The sequence below is a fragment of the Aegilops tauschii genome, chromosome 3, assembly GCF_002575655.3.
Source record: "Aegilops tauschii subsp. strangulata cultivar AL8/78 chromosome 3, Aet v6.0, whole genome shotgun sequence".
NCBI lineage: Eukaryota > Viridiplantae > Streptophyta > Magnoliopsida > Poales > Poaceae > Aegilops > Aegilops tauschii.
Genome location: NC_053037.3, coordinates 385829193 through 385847397, shown reverse-complemented (window position 1 = coordinate 385847397; position 18205 = coordinate 385829193). Strand labels below are relative to the sequence as shown.

Here is an 18205-nt window from a genome sequence, read left to right as displayed (position 1 = left end):
CCCCCCTTGGAGATCTGATCTCCCAAGGGCTGGCGCCCCCCCGGGGTCCTATAAATAGTGGGGGTGAGGGAGGGCAGCAAACTACAGCCTTGGGCGCCTCCCTCCTCCCCTGCAACACCTCTCTCTCTCTCGCAGAAGCTCGGCGAAGCCCTGCCGGAGACCCGCTACATCCACCACCACGCCGTCGTGCTGTTGGATCTCCATCAATCTCTCCTCCCCCCTTGCTGGATCAAGAAGGAGGAGACATCGCTGCACCATACGTGTGTTGAACGCGGAGGTGCCGTCCGTTCGGCACTCGGTCATCGGTGATTTGGATCACGGCGAGTACGACTCTGTCATCCACGTTCATTGGAACGCTTCCGCTCGCGATCTACAAGGGTATGTAGATGCACTCCCTTCCCCTCGTTGCTAGTAGACTCCATAGATGCATCTTGGTGAGCGTAGGAAAATTTTAAATTATGCTACGATTCCCAACAACATCTAGTGCCGAAGCAGGATGGCTTCGAGATCTTTTGATGGACTTGCCATTGGTTGATAAACCGGTTTCGGCTATCCTTATGAACTGTGACAATCAGACTGTCATCACCAAGGTGAAGAGTTCAAAGGACAACATGAAGTCCAACAAACACATAAGAATGAGATTAAAAGCTGTCAGAAAATTAAGAAACTCGGGAATGATAGCGTTGGAGTATGTCCATACAGCTAAGAATCTGGCAGATCCCTTTACTAAAGGGATATCACGTGTTGTGATAGATAGTGCATCGAGGGATATGGGTATGAGACCCACATAAGTTGCCACGATGGTAACCCAACCTATGTGATCGGAGATCCCGTGAAGTAGGACCTGGGAAAACAAGCCAGTGGTGAACTGGGGAGAGTAACTATACTAACTCACTCCGTTGGAGATGCAATACTCTTGATACTGTATGGTAGGATGACTAATGTCTTAATGTGTTCCAAAGCTTATGTAAGCAACATGCTATCCTACAGAGTGATCTTTGGAGGAACACACCTATATGAGCCCAACTGCTGGTCACAGTCTATGAGATTGGGGTGATCTCCAGTAAGCTCATAAATAGGCCAGGAGTGTGACTTATATGCTCCACCTGAGGGGTCAGCCTTCGGTAGCCTAGTACTAGTAAGACATGTGGTGAAGCTTCTTTACGCCAAACTAACAATTCAAGGCTTAGTCCATTGTTTAGTTGTGAAGGAGTGTAGCTACTTGCTCTAGGTGAAGTTCAACCTTAACAGGTCTTCATTGAAACACTGGTATATCGAAACATCAATTGGAACAGAGGACACAACGGGCCCTCGAGATCTGGTTGGGGATTGCTGAAATATGGGATGGGCTTTAGGCCCATCTAGCAATTTCTGGAAATCTCTAAGGGCCCATGTGTGTTTAGTTGGCACTAGGTGTAGTGGAAAGTTTAGTCCCACCCCGAAAGTTGGAGAGGAGTTGGACCTCCTTATAAGGGTTTCTCTTCTACATGCTATTGGAGCTTGAGAATAGAAGAGACCCTCGCGCACTCTTCCTCTGCCGCCCGCCTCATCACGACGCGCCGCGGGTTGCGGGAATGAGCCGAGCCGAGCTCACACCTATCCGCTTATTTTTGCCAGTCACTAACGGAGAGTTTCTGACAGCTGGGCCACGATCTGAGACGTCAGATTGTGGGCTGTCACGGACTCAGACATGGGTCGAGCCCACGTCTCTCCACGCGGCTGCGCCTATATAAGTGCGAGGTGTCTCCTAACCCTAGCCGCCACGAACATATCACATCTGCTCCACGCGCACGCCCACCGTCGTTCCTTTGCTGCTGCTGCCGCCCGTGACTCCATCCCGTCCGCCGCGTACACGGTCGACGGGAGAGCAGGTCTCCGAAACCACGCCCCTCCGGTTCCTGTACGGGAGATGGGCGAATAGGTTTTTGGGAAGCGACTACGCGACTGCTCGCCTCCGATCCGCTACTTCCTCCTCTACGTCCGCGTCGTCTTCATCATCACTATGTCGCAGTCCGACGCCGGCCGTCTCGCTGCCGAGAAGCTCGAGGCTGACAAGAAGGTCACCGAGGACGCTGCTGCTGCCATCGCCGCCGCGGCCTCTGCATGGCCTACTAGAGGGTATAACTCGTTTATCCCACTCCTACTGTTTTCTGTTTTAGCCATGCTAGCGTTATACGTAGATCTTTCTGCAATTAGCGTAGTATATGTTTGCATGTTTGAATATCAGTATGCGATTATATGTGTCAATGCCATGCTAGTGATTTACTCGTGGATTAAGTTAATCGGAAAATTGCCTATTTACTCAACAAAAGGTGGCTAGCTGTCTTGTTTTTGTCTTTGGGTTGTTAGTTTTCTCTGTTGTGTTTCCCCTTTTTGTGGTCTAATTTCTTCCTTTTCTGGGTGCGCTTTCATGGTACGTTGAGAGGTGTGTTTCTGAAAATGATATCATAAAGGGGTTGAAGAGGTTCAGGATTTGGCCCTCGCTGCTCCCTGGTAATGCCTTTGTCCTGTCATTTTATACGTTTGATTTGTCTTTTTTTCTTTCACCTCCCATGGCAGATACAACGACATAAATACTAGTAATTATGGTCCTTATGTTTTCCGAGTGAATGGTTTGTTTGCTCATCTCATGAATTCCTTCACTAGTGCAGAATGGGCCTAAGAGCATCTCCAGCCGAGCTCCCAACACGCCCTTCTGAGGCGATTTTTTCGCGCCGGCGCATAAAAATCGGCTCAGCCGTGCCCCCAGAAACCCAATTTTCGCCGGCTCGGGCCGAATTTGGCGCCAGCGGACCCAGGTCGAACCCGGCGCGCTGGGGGCGCTCGGGGGCGCCGGGCGAAACGGTTTTGGCGCGAAAGAGCCGCGGGCCCGCCGAGTCAGTGACACTCGCCTCGTCGTCCTCAGAACGCCTCGGTTTCCCGCGGGGAATCAATGCCAAGGCTGCCGCCGGTCAGCCTTCCAGTGATTCCTCACGGGGAGGCTCTTCACGGGCGGCGCGGCGACGCCTCACTCCCCGCCCCGCGTACACACGCCTCCCCGGCGGCTATAAAAAGCCCCCCGCCGCTGGCCACAGACGCCGTGCTCTCTCTCTCTCTCTCTCTCTCTCTCTCTCTCTCTCTCTCTCTCTCCGCCGCCGACGAACCTCTCCTCTCTCCCAGCCCCAGCCACAACAATGTGCGAGCGGTTCCCCGACGACGGAGCGGCGGCCAACGGCTTCGGCCGCCGCTCGCTGCAATCGTGGGAGGCGCACCTTCTTTTCGAGGCCAACATCCCGGCGCCTCCAGACATGCGCGCTGGGCCGACAGGATGGAGGCTCAGCGCCGGAGGCGTCCCCATTCCCCCCTTGCCGGACGTCGTCGCGCGCCCCGACTACTTCGCCGGCGAGGTTGACCACGTTCGGTCGTCGCTGACCGAGGAGCAGCGCGCCTCCCCGCAGTACGCCGCCGACAATCACGAGGCGTGGGCGGCGTACTTCCAGCGCCGACAGGAGCAGCGTCTCGCCTCCACCAACGGGGCAGCGGTGGTGGGGGGCGGCCGGTGGAACAACGAGGGGCGGCGCCTGTGGTGGTCCATCCTGGCCGGACGCTCCGCGAGATTCTCGCGCACCTAGAGGGCGGCAACAACCCGCCGCTCACATACCCGGCTGCCGCCCCGGTCCCCCGCCGCGGCGCCGGGCAATGGATGCCCAGGAGGTTTGTCTCCGGCTCGTTGTCCTCGTCCCGCTCCTCTCCCCACTCCTCCGGCTCTCCGGCGGTGTTCGGCGTCAAGGCTGAGCCCGCAGCGGAGACCCCGCTCGGCCGGCGCAGCTGCTCGGCCGGCATCGTCATCAACGAAGGCGGCGGTCGCGCCTCATCCTCGGCTCCTGCCCGACTCGTCAAGCCGAAGACGGAGCCGGGGCTCCCCGTCGTGAAGACGGAGCCCGGGCTCGCCAGCGGCGTCAAGGAGGAGGTGCTCGACGATGAAGCGGCCCTTAAATGGGCACGCGACGACTGGGTGCAGACGGAGAGAGAGCACCGGCGCGCCGCCTTCGCGCGGTTCGAAGCTTGTCGCCGTGGACGGGACGAGGAAGGCATCGTCGTCCTCGACGACAGCAAAGACGACGACGACGCGCCGCCACCACCGGTCCGCCATGGAGACGCCGGGGAGGGGTCCAGCAGTGGCGGCCGCGCCATCAAGAAGGAGAAGGCCGACGACTCCGACGAGGACGGCGGCGACGTCGGGGACTTCGCCACGCTGATCGACTTCTTCGCCCCGTAGATGCCTTTTTATAAATAATTTATGTAAACGCCGAACATGTTGAATATGAATGTCTAGTTTGCCGAATTTTAGCCGAACTTTGCCGAATTCAGATTTTTTAAAATTAAAAAAACGCGTATGGGGCGAGCGGCTGGGAACCCGCTCGCCCCCACGCCGATTTTTAGCGTCGGCTCGCCCCCAGGGGGCGCGTAAAAGCGCCGCCGGGGGGGGGGGGGCAACGGCTGGAGATGCTTAAGACAACACATCTATTGTTGAACTGAACTATGTGCGACGCATGCATCACAAATGGTAGAAAAATAAACTCGTGCGCCATTAAAACCATGCGTGAAGGGCGGCCAACCAGCTATGCCACGTGGCGCAAGCTGGTTGGCCGCGGTGAGAAATCTTTTGCAATTTTTTTAAAATGAAGGTATGGATTATTTTTTAAATGTATTTTTTTGAGATGAAGACGAGGGCCTCTGGTATTTTTTGAATGGAGGGTTATGCAAGGTGGCACTCGCTGGATAGGCTGTTGTGGTAATTTTTTTTACTTCTTTTTTAGATGAGGGTGAGGATTTTTTTTTTGACATGTTTTTTTAGACGGAGGCAAGGACTCTATGTATTTTTTAAATGGAAACGCGCGCACAGCTTCCTTTCAAGCGGCGCCACAAGATGGCGCCCCTACCACTAGTAAAACAAAACGTGTGGGATGACCCATCCATCGGGCACGATTTTCGTATGAAGACCGTGTGTGATAAGGGGCACACATCAAAGAGTTGCGTGTGTAATATGTCGTTATAATGCGCATGATTGAAATGTTGGCAATGTGTGCTTTCATTGGTAAACGCTTTACAAAAATGAAATGTTTGTGATGGTTTGAAGCATCGCGCACTATGCGTTGTATGAATACTGGTGTGTAAAAATTTGGAAGTTACACACATGGTTTTTTAAAGGCGACCCGTGTGTGTTAACTTGTGACAGGCAGAAGATTCCGTGTTAGCTCGCGCTTCCTTCTTTCCTAAATTTTTCATTAATGGCGTTATTCAAACATGCCAGCATTTTCCGCCAATCCCTCATCGATTTCTGCTTGCAAAGATGATTGCGACAAACTAAAAAGCAAACAAAGCACTCGGGCTCACATGAGCTCAGGTGAACAGTAAATTCTGAAAAATAATTTAAAAAACATGCAATTTTTTACGATGAAATCACATTCGTGGAGGTGTGGGAAAAAATCAATGTTCCAGAAGTGTGTTTTTGGGAGCATTTTGAAGCAACGATTTTGTTTTTTCGCCCACACCTCTACGAATGTGATTTCATTACGAAATTTTGCACGCATGTAAAAAAAAATATCAATGTTTCTTGCAAAAGAAATCAGATTTTTTTTAAAATATATACTATTTTTCAGAGATTACTGTTCACCCGAACCTCACAATAGCACTTTCGATCCACTAGCTTCTGCTTTCCAAAAGATTATCATGAGAATGTCCATGATGACAATGAATGGCAGCAGGATAGGTGATTCCCCTAGTGATCTAAACGCTCTTACAGAGTACTACCAGTGTCGTCGACAACAGAAGCCCGACAAATTGGCGAGGCGTCCTAAAAAGAGTGAGGTGACATGCAGAGAACGGCGGAGGCAGCAGTGAGGTTGTCACATCCACCGGAACCGGATGTACCCAGGCTACAACTTCTTGGAAAAGCAAATGATAGATCCGAGGACACGCTAGCTTAGCCCTGCGACACGCTAGCTTAGCCCTGCGACATTCTTCTATAAAAGGAGAGAATTTTCCTTTACAAATTTGAAAGAAAGGGTCGCCGATAACAGCCGAAATACAAGAGTTCAATATATGTATCCCTGCCGGTCTGCAGGACCAACAGGCTAGATTTTTACAAGTTTTATACAGAGAAACGGATCCACCTCTCAAGGCACTGGGAGGTTGGGAGTGAAGCATTCGCCAGGTTCGTCTCAGCTATCAGCGTACTCGCAGTCCAGCAAGCGAGCGAGGATCTCCTGGCAGCTCGGCCGATCCTGGGGCTCCGCCCAGCAATCTGCAGTAAACAAAACAATTTCCCTAAGCTGAAACTAAAGAACAGAATAAGCTGAAGAACATTGACTCAAAAATGATCCCAGACTTGTTCCACCGTTAACCTGGAACAGAAAAACATCGCTTCTGAAAGCATCATTACCTGCAATTAACTTGCCAAGAGGCCCTTCTGGAATTTCAAGCAGCGACCCTTCAGTAACTGCGTACACCACCTATAAAATGCCAATTCTCAAGTTCAGTGAACAACTCTTGGAGCAAAAGAACTGCTTTGCCTACTAACATGTACTCCCTCCGTTCCAAAATATAAGTCTTTCTGGAGATTCCACCAAGTGACTACATACGGAGCAAAATGAGTGAATCTACACTCTAAAATATGTCCATATACATTCGTATGTTGTATTCCATTTAAAATGTCTAAAAAGACTTATATTTAGGAACGGAGGGAGTATAACCATCAAGAAATAGGGATGCACCAGACAGGATTAAATGATCAGCACGGTAGAGATCAGAATGCCGCATATGGTTCAGTTAAGAGAATCTCTTTAGATAATTTGGTTATATTGCAGACGTTTTGATGAAAGTCGATGAATGCTTACTTTAACTGGGCCGATCCCATCCCATGGGCGGCTCAATGTGCACAGCTCCCACATTATCACACCAAGGCTGAAAATGTCACATTTTTCTGAGAAGGGTTCGTTCCTAATGAGCTCAGGGGCCATCCATTCTGGTGTGCCAGCAGAGGAGTTATCAGTCATAGGACTATCTGTTATTGCTCGAGAAAGGCCAAAGTCACATATCTTGACAGTCCAATACTTGTTCACCAGACAGTTCGCACTTTTCAGGTCCCTGTGAACTATCTTCATGCGGTGTATGCACATCAATCCCCTTTCACAAAATAATTCCTTTTAGACGGGCAATTAATAATAAAAGGTAGTCGGAGCTGGGACGAGATTGAGGATTTGAGCTCTAAACGATAAGAGAATTACATCAAATGGATTGAGTATTTTCCTAGAAGTTCCAGGACATCAAATAACAGCTAGTAGACATGTATAGAGTAACATCACTTGTATACAGGGTAAGAGCTAACCTGCATATATCACGAATAATTTTCAGCCTCCTGCGCCAGCTGAGTTTCTTTTTGTGACCACTCATATGGATGAGATAGTACAGTGATCCCATTTCCATATATTCAGTAACCATTGACAGGTGCGGAGGTACCATGCATGCCCCAAGGAACAATATTACTACAGAACAGAATAGAAAAGTTCGTTTAAGAGCCCTGTTCCTAACATATGGCAGTTGATGTCTCGAACGGAGATGCCGAGATTGTAGTTTGATACTATAGTTTGCATTTGTCAAAATGAGCTCTTACCATTTGGATGCCGCAGCCGGCTGAAAAGGAATAGTAAAATTATTAATGCACTCGTGCAGACAATGAAAAACAGAAGGTTATCCACATTAGTGAATCAAGAGTGGCTCAGGTACCTCAGGATGTATATCTCATTGCAAAAATCTTCCATGTTTTCAGTCGTCAGATCCTGCTCCAGAAATACTTTGATGGCGACATCAGTGCCATTCCATATACCACGGAAAACCTCTCCAAAGAATCCTGGAGAAGCATTTCGACAAAGGTGAGCCTGCACTTTTGACAGGCTAAAAAAATGCTGACGAATAAAAACACAAAGGAAAACAGACAATTTCAAGCTAGAGCATTTGAATATGAAACAGAAGACCGCATTATGATGACTATCAAATGGTCCAAACAAGTCTCCATGTTTATTAGCATGTCTACTCATTGTTTCTAACTATCAAAGCGGAATAGCCGCCATTTAATAGTGACATCTTTAAATTCTCAGAAAAATAAACCAATGTCACTTACACAGTTCGACCTGAATATTTGATTTATTTTAATAAACTTTCAGTAAAACAATAATAAGATTTCATGAATAGCTTTGGCGAAGTCAAAATATGAAGACAGATATAAAATGTCAAGACAGTGTGCAAGACTTAGGATATAATTGAATCCGATTCATTTGATTATGAGAGCATTGTAGATAAGTCATACCCCCTCCGTTCCTAAATATTTGTCTTTTTAGGGATTTCAAATGAACTACCACATACGGATGTATATAGACATATTTTAGAGTGTAGATTCACTCATTTTGCTCCGTATGTAGTCACTTGTTGAAATCTCTAGAAAGACAAATATTTAGGAACGGAGGGAGTACAAAAATAATAATAATTTTTTGTTGATCGTTTGATTCTGAGTGCATACTACAAACATATCATACCATACTAAAGGCAACAAACACTTATCATTGCAAAGAACACAAGCATAACAACAAAAGGAGGGGAAAGGTTCATTTCAAAACACATGCATCAAGTCGACAATAGTAAATTTGTGTGAGGAAGTTCAAGATGACTTGCCTATTCCAACCCGTGTACCAATTGTAAGCTCAGAGAAATCTATGTTCCACTCTTGGAAAGGCGATAGAGGCTTATTAAAAGGAGAGCTTTGCAAAACCCTGTTCCATGCAAATACCATCTTCTCTTCGCTTATAAAATCACAATTATTGCTTGTTTCAGAAATTTCGCCCCCATAGTCATGAGGAGAAGTAGGCAATGACATAGCCTTCTGAGTAGAACCAGCTCGGTTTCTCAAGCCATTGTTCGTCCCAGATTTATCATCCTAAGAATGAAATGAAATTAGGATCCCAAGCTGATGAAATTCACAAGGGAATTACACGCACAGGAGATGAAAAGCCAACATATATAACATAAAACAATGAAAAACTAATGTACATTATTTGGGCAGTCGTTTGCATTGCTTTCGTCCGCCCCAATATATGAACATGAACCATCATTAACATGATCCCTTTGGAGGCGATTCTGCTTTAGTGTTTCATTCATAGCCCGAACTGCCCTGTCAAGATTTAAGATTTAAACAGTGAATACCTGATGCTCGATGAGCATATCTAACAGAATACAGACACATGCTCTAGGATATCTAGCATCTATACATGGCCATGAGCAAAGTATTCAGTGACACTTGAATCTTGCTATACTGGATTGAAGGCAACAAGCAAGCGCACCTACAAAACTTCTAATACGACCATGGAAACTCCAACCCCATCATATAGTTCAAAACAAGAATTACCTCACAATGTCATCTCCAATCTCAGGTGTGATGCTAATGCTTCTTCGCCTTATTCTTCGAGGGTTAGGTGTAGTAGTGACACCCTGATCATCTGATCTGCAAGTGTGTAATGATTTATTCAAAAATGGGGTTGCTATCCGAATTACTTTCACGATTATGAAAAGAAGCTTCAGAAAAGAAAAGCAAAACTGACATAAGACAAGTTCTTGTTCTTTACAAGGGTAAAGGATGCAAATTAATTTGGTTTCTCAAAAACTAACAAGGATTTTGAGTCCACAACCATGGAGATGGACATATGGGTGGAGATAAAAAAATCAGAAATGTAAGAGAAACATATTTCAAACTAGTTTCCATTACGAAGAGCAACACAAAGGTAATATTATGATTGGGAATAAGGTTAGTGGTTAACTAGAAAAGGTAGATTTCACCATCTATCGTGCGCAACACTTGCATTGGTTGCCCCTTTTCTTTTATAGAGCTTGCATTTACCTCCTAGATACATATATATGTATATCAAATCGTATGGTTTGCTACTAACAGTGAATAAGAGGAAGAACATAATGGAATAAAGGCCAGCAGTTTGTATTTGTGGCAGTAGGCAGTCAAGCTGACCAACTGAAACAAATTGGTCAATCGATATACAATGGAAAATAGTTGCGCCAGCAAAAAAACATTAAGAAATGCAACACCACACCAATAAAAAAAACACTGGCAAACCTTAAAGTAACTCTATCGGTGTATTCTTGAAATGATTGCCGGTCACCAAGTATGGATCTTCCCTTGGCCCTCATTAACGGATGCTCAGGACTACAAGGGGGAAAGCGACAAAAGTATCCTGTGAGAACATATATACCACCAGAAACTGGGAGGAAGAGACAATGAAACAGTAGATCGATGCTTATAGTTCCTATCATGTAAGAGAATACTCACTACTAGGTAAACATTTGGTAACACAGAAAAGCATACAAACTATAAGCATGAACGTGATATGGTAATATTAGTGCAAGTTTTGGTGAATGCAAAATAGGATGATTTTAGGAAAGGCGTGTATGAGTGCATCTGCAAATCAAACAAAAAAGAGCATGTAATTCGTCAAAATGGAATTTCCCAAGCCTATGAACAATGCATAGAACCTAAAAAAAAAGTGCATTAAACCCTCGGTAAAAATACCTTAGTACCTCTGAGCAATAAGGTTGTAGGGAAAGAACTGCGAACAGCAATACAAGGGATTACAGAATTTTACTAAAGCAGTTAATGCCTAGAGTCGAGTGGAAACCTTGAGCTAGCACCACGAGGTTCTTCAGCAACTCCTCTCCTCTGGCTTCGCCTCCAGAAGGCATTTGCGATGTTTGGCTCACTACATGATGTGCTGGTTTAAACAACGAACAATTTCTTAGAAAATGCAATGGAAAAGGCAGTAAAAACTCAAAAATATTGACACAAGTATGAGATTATTACATAAAATTCTGACAAAACAAACAAGACATCTCGGCAAATAACAACTTTCATTCTATGAAAGAGAAGGAAGAGTTCCATCTTATTGGTGAAGGACCAGGAATCAATGTTCTGGTAGATGTCAAAGATCTTTGCCGCTCTTGAGGGCACGCCTGCCTAGGCATCACACCAAAACACGCTCCCAACCCCCTCGGCGGGGAGCACAATACGGCATGTGGTCCCACATCCTGCAAGGGGTGGTGGGCTGAAGATTGGGATGCCGGCGTACCGTGCCGGGCACAGCGTTTGGTGCACGGCATTTTTAATAGTTTACGAGTTTTAATGTAGATCAAAGGTGGGGATTCAAACTAGTCCTTAATTGGTAATGTGATGAATTCCAGTTTTGCAACACCACTCGGCTCACCCCTCTGTCCTGGCCTCCTTCACCCGACTGACTCCCAACTCATCTTCGTTACGTTGATCTACTTCCTACACTGACAGACATGTTCCAGAATGTGCAAGCTTCTCCACCTCCCGCTGCAAGACACTTGTCCAGCAGCTTGTCTCGCGCCCCTTCCACGAGACCCTCTTGATGTAACATGGGCTGGCCCAAGCCAAGAAGCTATCGCGGCTATAAGATGGATGTTGAGAACTTGAGATGACCCTAGAGTATGATGTAAGCGTTGGGTTGGAACGCTAACTTGCTTTAAAATTCTGCATGCAGGCATGGAAAAATCCACTGCATGCATGTGTACATTGATTTTTGTAATTTAGTAATGTACTCCCTCCGTTCCTAAATATAAGTCTTTTTAGAGATTCTAATATGGACTACATACGAAGCAAAATGAGTGAATCTACACTCTAAAATACGTCCATATACATCCGTATGTGGTCCATATAGAAATCTCTAAAAAGACTTATATTTAGGAACGGAGGGAGTACTTTGCAATAAAAATGATTATTATCCTTGCAATAATACTGACAATCAGAGAAAAGTATAGAACTGTGCTTTGTAAGTGACTGGAATTCAAAAGCCATATCCCCGAAGGGGTGTATACTAAAGCAAAATTTACCAATCAATGGATAGTGACTTATCATTAGGTGATACCTTAATTTCCCCTCTGAGAATGTTCTCGATCTCAACATTGTATTACGCAATGAACGCCCAGATAGATTTGATGAAGCTTCGATTCTGTACTGAGATAGAGATGGAATATTTTTATCTTGCTCAAATATAAACTCTAGAAAGTTAGGAAAAATTAACAGAAGGATTGCACAAAAAAATAATGAAAGAACCAATACAGCTGATAGGTGCGTTTTTCTCCATATATGATATACCTGAGCATGTAACCTTTCTAATGGTAATTTCAAGTTCAAAATATCGGATACCGTGCTAGTGGATTTGGTGCAGAAAGAGCGATATGACCGAAATATCGGCCGATATGACCAATACTGAGGCTGATGTGACCAAAATATCAGACCATACTTGATATAAGCAGGCAGCCGAAACCGCAATATCAGCAATATATCAGCCAATGCAGACGCTATTTAGAACCATAGCACAACAACTATACAATTAAAATATCCATGACTGATTTTCTTCTGTACAATTTCTTTATTTGGTTAATGTTGTCAGATATAAACTTCCGACGTAAATTTCTCAAATATTCTGTATTTTCTCTTCATGCAAATAACCTATCTCAGCTTCTATTGCAGCCAGTGTGAAGATTCACTGTTGTAGCCACCATACAATCAATAATGTTCCAACCAACCAACCTAAACCAGCAAGGGGCATACATCACCATGTCTTACAAAATTATTTGTTTCAACAAGCATATGCTAGAATAATTATCAATCTTACAGTTCTATTGCATGATTATGTTTGAAAGTCATTAATAGCCTGCCCCACAACACAAACAATGATTTTTTCTCTATAATCAGACCATGCTATCTGTTTATTTTATTATTTTTTTGAACTTTAATGACAGTGGGAGGCCATGCTTTCTGTTCAAAGGTTCACGGTATAAGTTCATCCATAAAAGGGTGTGAGCCACTCAATATGCCAACTAATATTTTGTCCAGTGAGTGAACTATTAGCTCTCTATCATTATACCCATAGTGATATTGAAAAAATAATAAAGGCCTGAATTGCATAACTAAGTGGAGATATTTAATGCATAAGCATACCCTTCAGCTTCAACTTTATCAGATAATCCATATAGAGGACTGTTGGGCTCCAGGGGAGAATCACACGAGTCATTTTCAGCTGAATCACTCTCACCCGCAGCAGAGATATGTGATATAAAGATGGCCTTGGCTGAAAAAGGAATCAACTGGCCGGGAAATCGCATAAGGTCAACTAGTAGCTCCATAGAATTCAGCGGAACTACCACAGACATATGTTTGTAGGAGTCCACAAATCCAACTGCACCGTCATCAGGTAGACCCTATGAAGGAAACAATTTTAAGCATTTGAACTTATTTTTATCCTAAATATAACATGAACACGGAATATTATTCGATGCGCAAAGAAATATCTGAAATATACAAAGGATTGAAAAGGGATGTCAACATACCACAACAAGTTTACTCTCAAGGCCAACAGCATCTGCAAGAACTTTAAATAGGATAGCTCGGGGTCGGCATGATCCATGCCTTATCTGCCCAAGAAGTTGTGGTCCTCTATTTCCAAAGAAGTGAGTATCTTCGGTTGAAGCTCTTCCTGGACTTGCATCAGAGCTTTGGCCCTTGAAGCAGTCAAAAACCTGTTCGAGAATAACTTGCCAAGTTCTATTAGATACATCAAGCAATAAGTTAATTCTTTCTTACTTAAGCATCAATTCAATAAGAACGATTTGATGTAACTAATGCAAGGACTAACTAAAATATCAGTAACCAATACTACTCTAACCGAAAGTTTTAACCAAAATTGGTTTTACATGTCCATTAAGCCTCAAAAGTATCCCAAGATCATACCATAGCAGTGATCAACAAAGCCCCCAATGAGGAATTGCATATGTGAAAAATAGACAGTTGTATCGGGTTATAATTTCTAAAACTTACCAAACCTGCTATCTTCTTTATCACTAGAGCTGGATTGTTCAATCCTTTCACAAGTGCGCCACTAAGCTGCTTCAACATGAAAATCTTCTTATCCTTTTCAGCATCCACAACAATTATTTCAGGCTTAAGCCCATCTGCTTCAAGACTTTGAAGGTCAGTTAGTGATGGTATTGTTGGGAAACTCTCCTTCAGCTTTTTATCCTGTATGAGAGCATCACAGGTGGAAAAAACATAACCACAAAGAACTGAACAAAAGCAGAGCATCCTCTAAATCATTCGGGACTTAATAATCAGATTGAGAAGAGAAGTAAAAATTGTTGCAAAATCATAAGTCCAAATTCTAGTGTTTTTCCAATGATCCATAGTTTTATGACCTAGGAACTTGATTCCTCGTTTTACGAGAAAACAACTTGAGAAAAGACATTGGAAAGGTTGACATGCTTCACATGCTGCAAAACTGTGGCACTTTCTGAACCATATGAAATGTGATGGTCTAAAACAATGCCGCCCTTCAAAAATATAGGCAGTTTGTTACGTTTTCAGATTTATCGTTACTACACTGAAATAATACAAAGCCACCAAAAGAACAAAAAAAAATTAAGTCCACTTCCATAGCCACCAGTTTAGATGGAGCATTAAGCATCTTCTTTGGAAAGCAAGTGATTGACATGAATTTGGGAGCATCTAACTCAAAGGCCACATGACATGCACAAATAATCTAGTGTAGTTCTTTTATAAGGACTATGTCTCCAAAGAACAAAACATGCTTACTGGAGGGGGAGATACTCACCGGGATGATCGAATAGAAACCATTAGGAATAAACCCTGAATAAGTTCCAGTTGACCACAGTAACTGAGAAGCCTTCCAGGATGAGGACCTTGAATTTGACAGACTGAATTGCGATTCTTTTTCAGCCAAAACTTCTTGTTCTCTTGCTAAGGCGACAGATTCTATCTTCTCCAAAAAGTCTGGCGGCCACCAACTAGGTTCACATGAAGTAGCTTCAGATCGCCCAGAACTAGTTGGTGTTTCATCCATTTCTAGGTAGTGTAGTCCCTCATTCCAAACCCATGGGCACCATCTTTTGCATGCTAACAAAAGCCATACGAGAAAACTTTGTATTCAATATGACCACTGATCAGTCTGGCTGATATCTGCAAAATAAAAAAGAAACTTAATACAGATCTCAAGAAAAGCAGAAACGACTCAGACAAAGTTTAGCAGAGACCATAGCTTTTCTTATATCTAATTATCTGCATGGGGATTCTTTCACCCCATCTGAACTACTACTAAACTGATTGGCAGTTCTGCAACAGAAACCAAATACTTTGATTTTTTAGCAAGTCAGGGTTTGCTTAATCTAAACCCATCTATACACCTTGTCCACTTCTGATGGTGAGAATGGATTGTCTTTTCAACAACAAAATGCATGATTGATTAACAGACTATTTAAAAGTACAGTGATAAGTGCAAACTTGAGACAAACAGTCGGCTACTTGTTACTTTTCAAAATTCAAAAAAAAAAAAACTTGATAGAAACATCCAACTGAAAAGAGTGAGGACATGTGAACTGCGTGAGACTTTGGCTTTGCCCAGGGGAAAGGGCAACCTTTGTTGTTAGTAAAGCTCCGTTAGTGGTGTACAATGAAGGATTGCTAACTAAATAGAAATGAATCACGTCTCATCAGCTGACGTGCATCCTGATGGAAATCAGCTTCCGGAAAAGAACCCAACCCGCAACATCACATGAAAGTTTCCCATGTCTCATCAGAAACTTCCAGGGCAACCTGCATATTCTGTTGCATACAACCAAGCATAGCATGATGTACAGTTCCAGTTAACTCACATTTTATCCACTAGATAGATGCTATGACCAGTGGGCGCTGTTCATGCTGGCAGCCAAAAAATGTCGGCAATAATCCTATCCACGTCACTAACTGGGCCCACTCGGTATGAGTACATGGGGGCATACATGCACTCTAACTCTACGGTGTAGATCCAGGCTCTTATTTACCAAAATTTAGCAACTCGGTAGAAACCGTGGGTAAAAATGGAAAAGGTAAAACAGACCACTCTACCCATCAACATACAGTAAGCATAGTACAGCCCACAATCCCATAAACGGCCATGTAATAGCGTCAAGCTGTAGCTCAAGCCTTCCCTCCGGCGGCTATTTATGACCAAAACGGGAGGAATCAGGGGCGCCCGCACCTCGAGCCCGATTCTCTGCGGTCGCAGGACAATAACACCCCTGCCTGAGATGCTGCGCGCGCTGAGCAACAACAGGAACCGAATCATACGGATGGGCGGCGTACGCTGGCGGAGTACCAGCGAAGGAATCCGCACCTGCAGCGAGTATATTTCCCGGTACGGACGCATTTACACAGGGCGCGGTCCATATATTCGGATTCGAATTCTCGCAGGCCAGGACCGACCGACCGACTAGATCAGAGCGAAACGAATCCAGACAGGGAAGGGAGGGAGGGCCGGCTTACCAGCAGCAGGAGGAACAAGTCCAGGTGGATCTCCACGCCAATCCAGCACCAGCGGCGCAGTGCGGATGGAGGAGGAGGCGGTGGCGGAGAGCCCGAGGCGGCCCGCTTCGCTTCGGCGGAAGGAGTTGCCCGGCGGCTTCGGATTCGGATGGGCGGGCAGGGCTCGATCGCTGACGCGGGGGGGTTTGACGGTGCGGGCGAGAGAGGCAGTGGGGGAGAGGGGCGGTAGGTGTGATGGTATGTATGGTAGGTACTAGGTAGGCGACGATCGAGCAGCGTGCGGGCGAGGCCAGGGGAAGGAGGAGGAAGTAACTGGGAGGGAGTTGAGAGCTGAGGCCCGGGAACGAGGAGGGAGGAGAGCGCGAGACGGCGAGAGAGTGAAAAGTACGGCGGCTCGGTTCCAGTCCAGGCTGTGGGGGAAGCGTCGGTACGCACTGGCTTTGTGCGGGGAATGGCAGGGCGGCCAGGAGGGAACCCTGGCGACGGGGGTTTCGTGGGAGCACTTTGCTCCCGTGTGGCCGGCCCGTACGGTTTTTTATCGCGAGCGTAATGTGCATTTACTTCGAGGTCTTCGTTCGGAGCGTAATTAATGTTGGCTCGTTCGGTCCATTCGAGCTTTAGATATTCTCGTGCTGCTTGTTTCGATTTAATCGTACGGCCATGGAGTACTGGAGTGGAGTGATCTGTTCGCTTGATTTTGAACGTTATAATAAATATTACTCCTATGTCTTGTCTTAAAATGTAAGGTGGTTTTTTACGCTGTCAGCTATTATTGTGATGGTATATGGGGGGTTTGTAATTTCGTACAATGACAATTTATGGATTTATCAGACAAACTGAGTTTCATGTGCTATCCTAGATATGAGTGCAGCTTGCTATCATGTTTATCACTTCATGTCAGACGTAGACTTTCCGCGCCGAAAGTAGATATTTATATGAATTGTTAGCTTTCGCAAAAGGAAGATATATATGAATAGATATCTTGCTTATCTTGCACCGAAATCGCAAAACCATACACGTGGTTATCTTAGCGATGCATGCTTGCAATCTCTCGTCCACTGTAACCTTTTTGCACAACGTGTCTTCTGACCCTATGTCATCATGTTGTCAGTTTTGGTTCACTCGTCATCAAGATAAAGAGGTTGTGTCCGGATATGTGTTAGCTTGCGGCTTTGTACCAAATCACATGTATACTCATCAAGAAAAATGTGTCCTTCACCAACCCCGGATATTGGCTTGCTATGGTCTTAAAGATGATAAACAATGAACATTATATTTTATATGTTATTTGCATATGGGCAAGTATGAGGAGCAAAAGGAGTAATTATTTGTACAATAGTTTTTCATGTCTCGCGGAACTGCATATCCTTCGATAAACTTTCCAAATGCGTGTACGATTGAAACCGCAGACATGGCATTTTTCATAATCAGTTAATTGATATCTTACTTACATTACACCCTGTATCCAATTATGATAGAACTATATTTCCACCTGATTTTGAAAAGGTTATCATGATTACTGCACACTTTCGTACAAAGTCGTCTATACATTCATATGTCGGAATGAACAATGAACTTGGTATCCTAAAGTTAGACGCAGATTGATGGTTTTCTTATCTTGTGTCAGTTACTAGAAAAACATACACGGCCTGTCTTTTACATATAAAGCTATTTTTGTTGGGGAACGTAGTAATTTCAAAAAAAAATCTACGCACACGCAAGATCATGGTGATGCATAGCAATGAGAGGGGAGAGTGTCGTCTACGTACCCTC

General features: G+C 44.9%; 1 protein-coding gene across 2 annotated transcripts; it reads right to left on the bottom strand.

Annotated features, from left to right (window-relative positions):
• Positions 1–5910: 5910 nt before the first annotated feature.
• LOC109762614 (probable serine/threonine-protein kinase SIS8) lies at positions 5911–16961 on the bottom strand. Of its 2 annotated transcripts, XM_020321490.4 has the most exons (17): positions 16433–16961; positions 14727–15091; positions 13937–14137; positions 13450–13638; positions 13061–13320; positions 11982–12065; positions 10716–10808; positions 10157–10246; positions 9440–9535; positions 9085–9205; positions 8710–8971; positions 7768–7891; positions 7655–7674; positions 7370–7526; positions 6879–7167; positions 6425–6494; positions 5911–6286 (listed from the first exon to the last, which is right to left on the bottom strand). In XM_020321490.4, exons 2-17 carry the CDS (start codon positions 14973–14975, stop codon positions 6204–6206), a joined length of 2388 nt encoding a protein of 795 aa, XP_020177079.1. In that variant the 5' UTR covers positions 14976–15091; positions 16433–16961; the 3' UTR covers positions 5911–6203. The 2 variants fall into 2 exon arrangements, with proteins under 2 accessions (XP_020177079.1, XP_040260096.1); XM_040404162.3 differs by lacking the exon at positions 6879–7167 and having other exon boundaries at positions 16433–16938.
• Positions 16962–18205: the final 1244 nt, after the last annotated feature.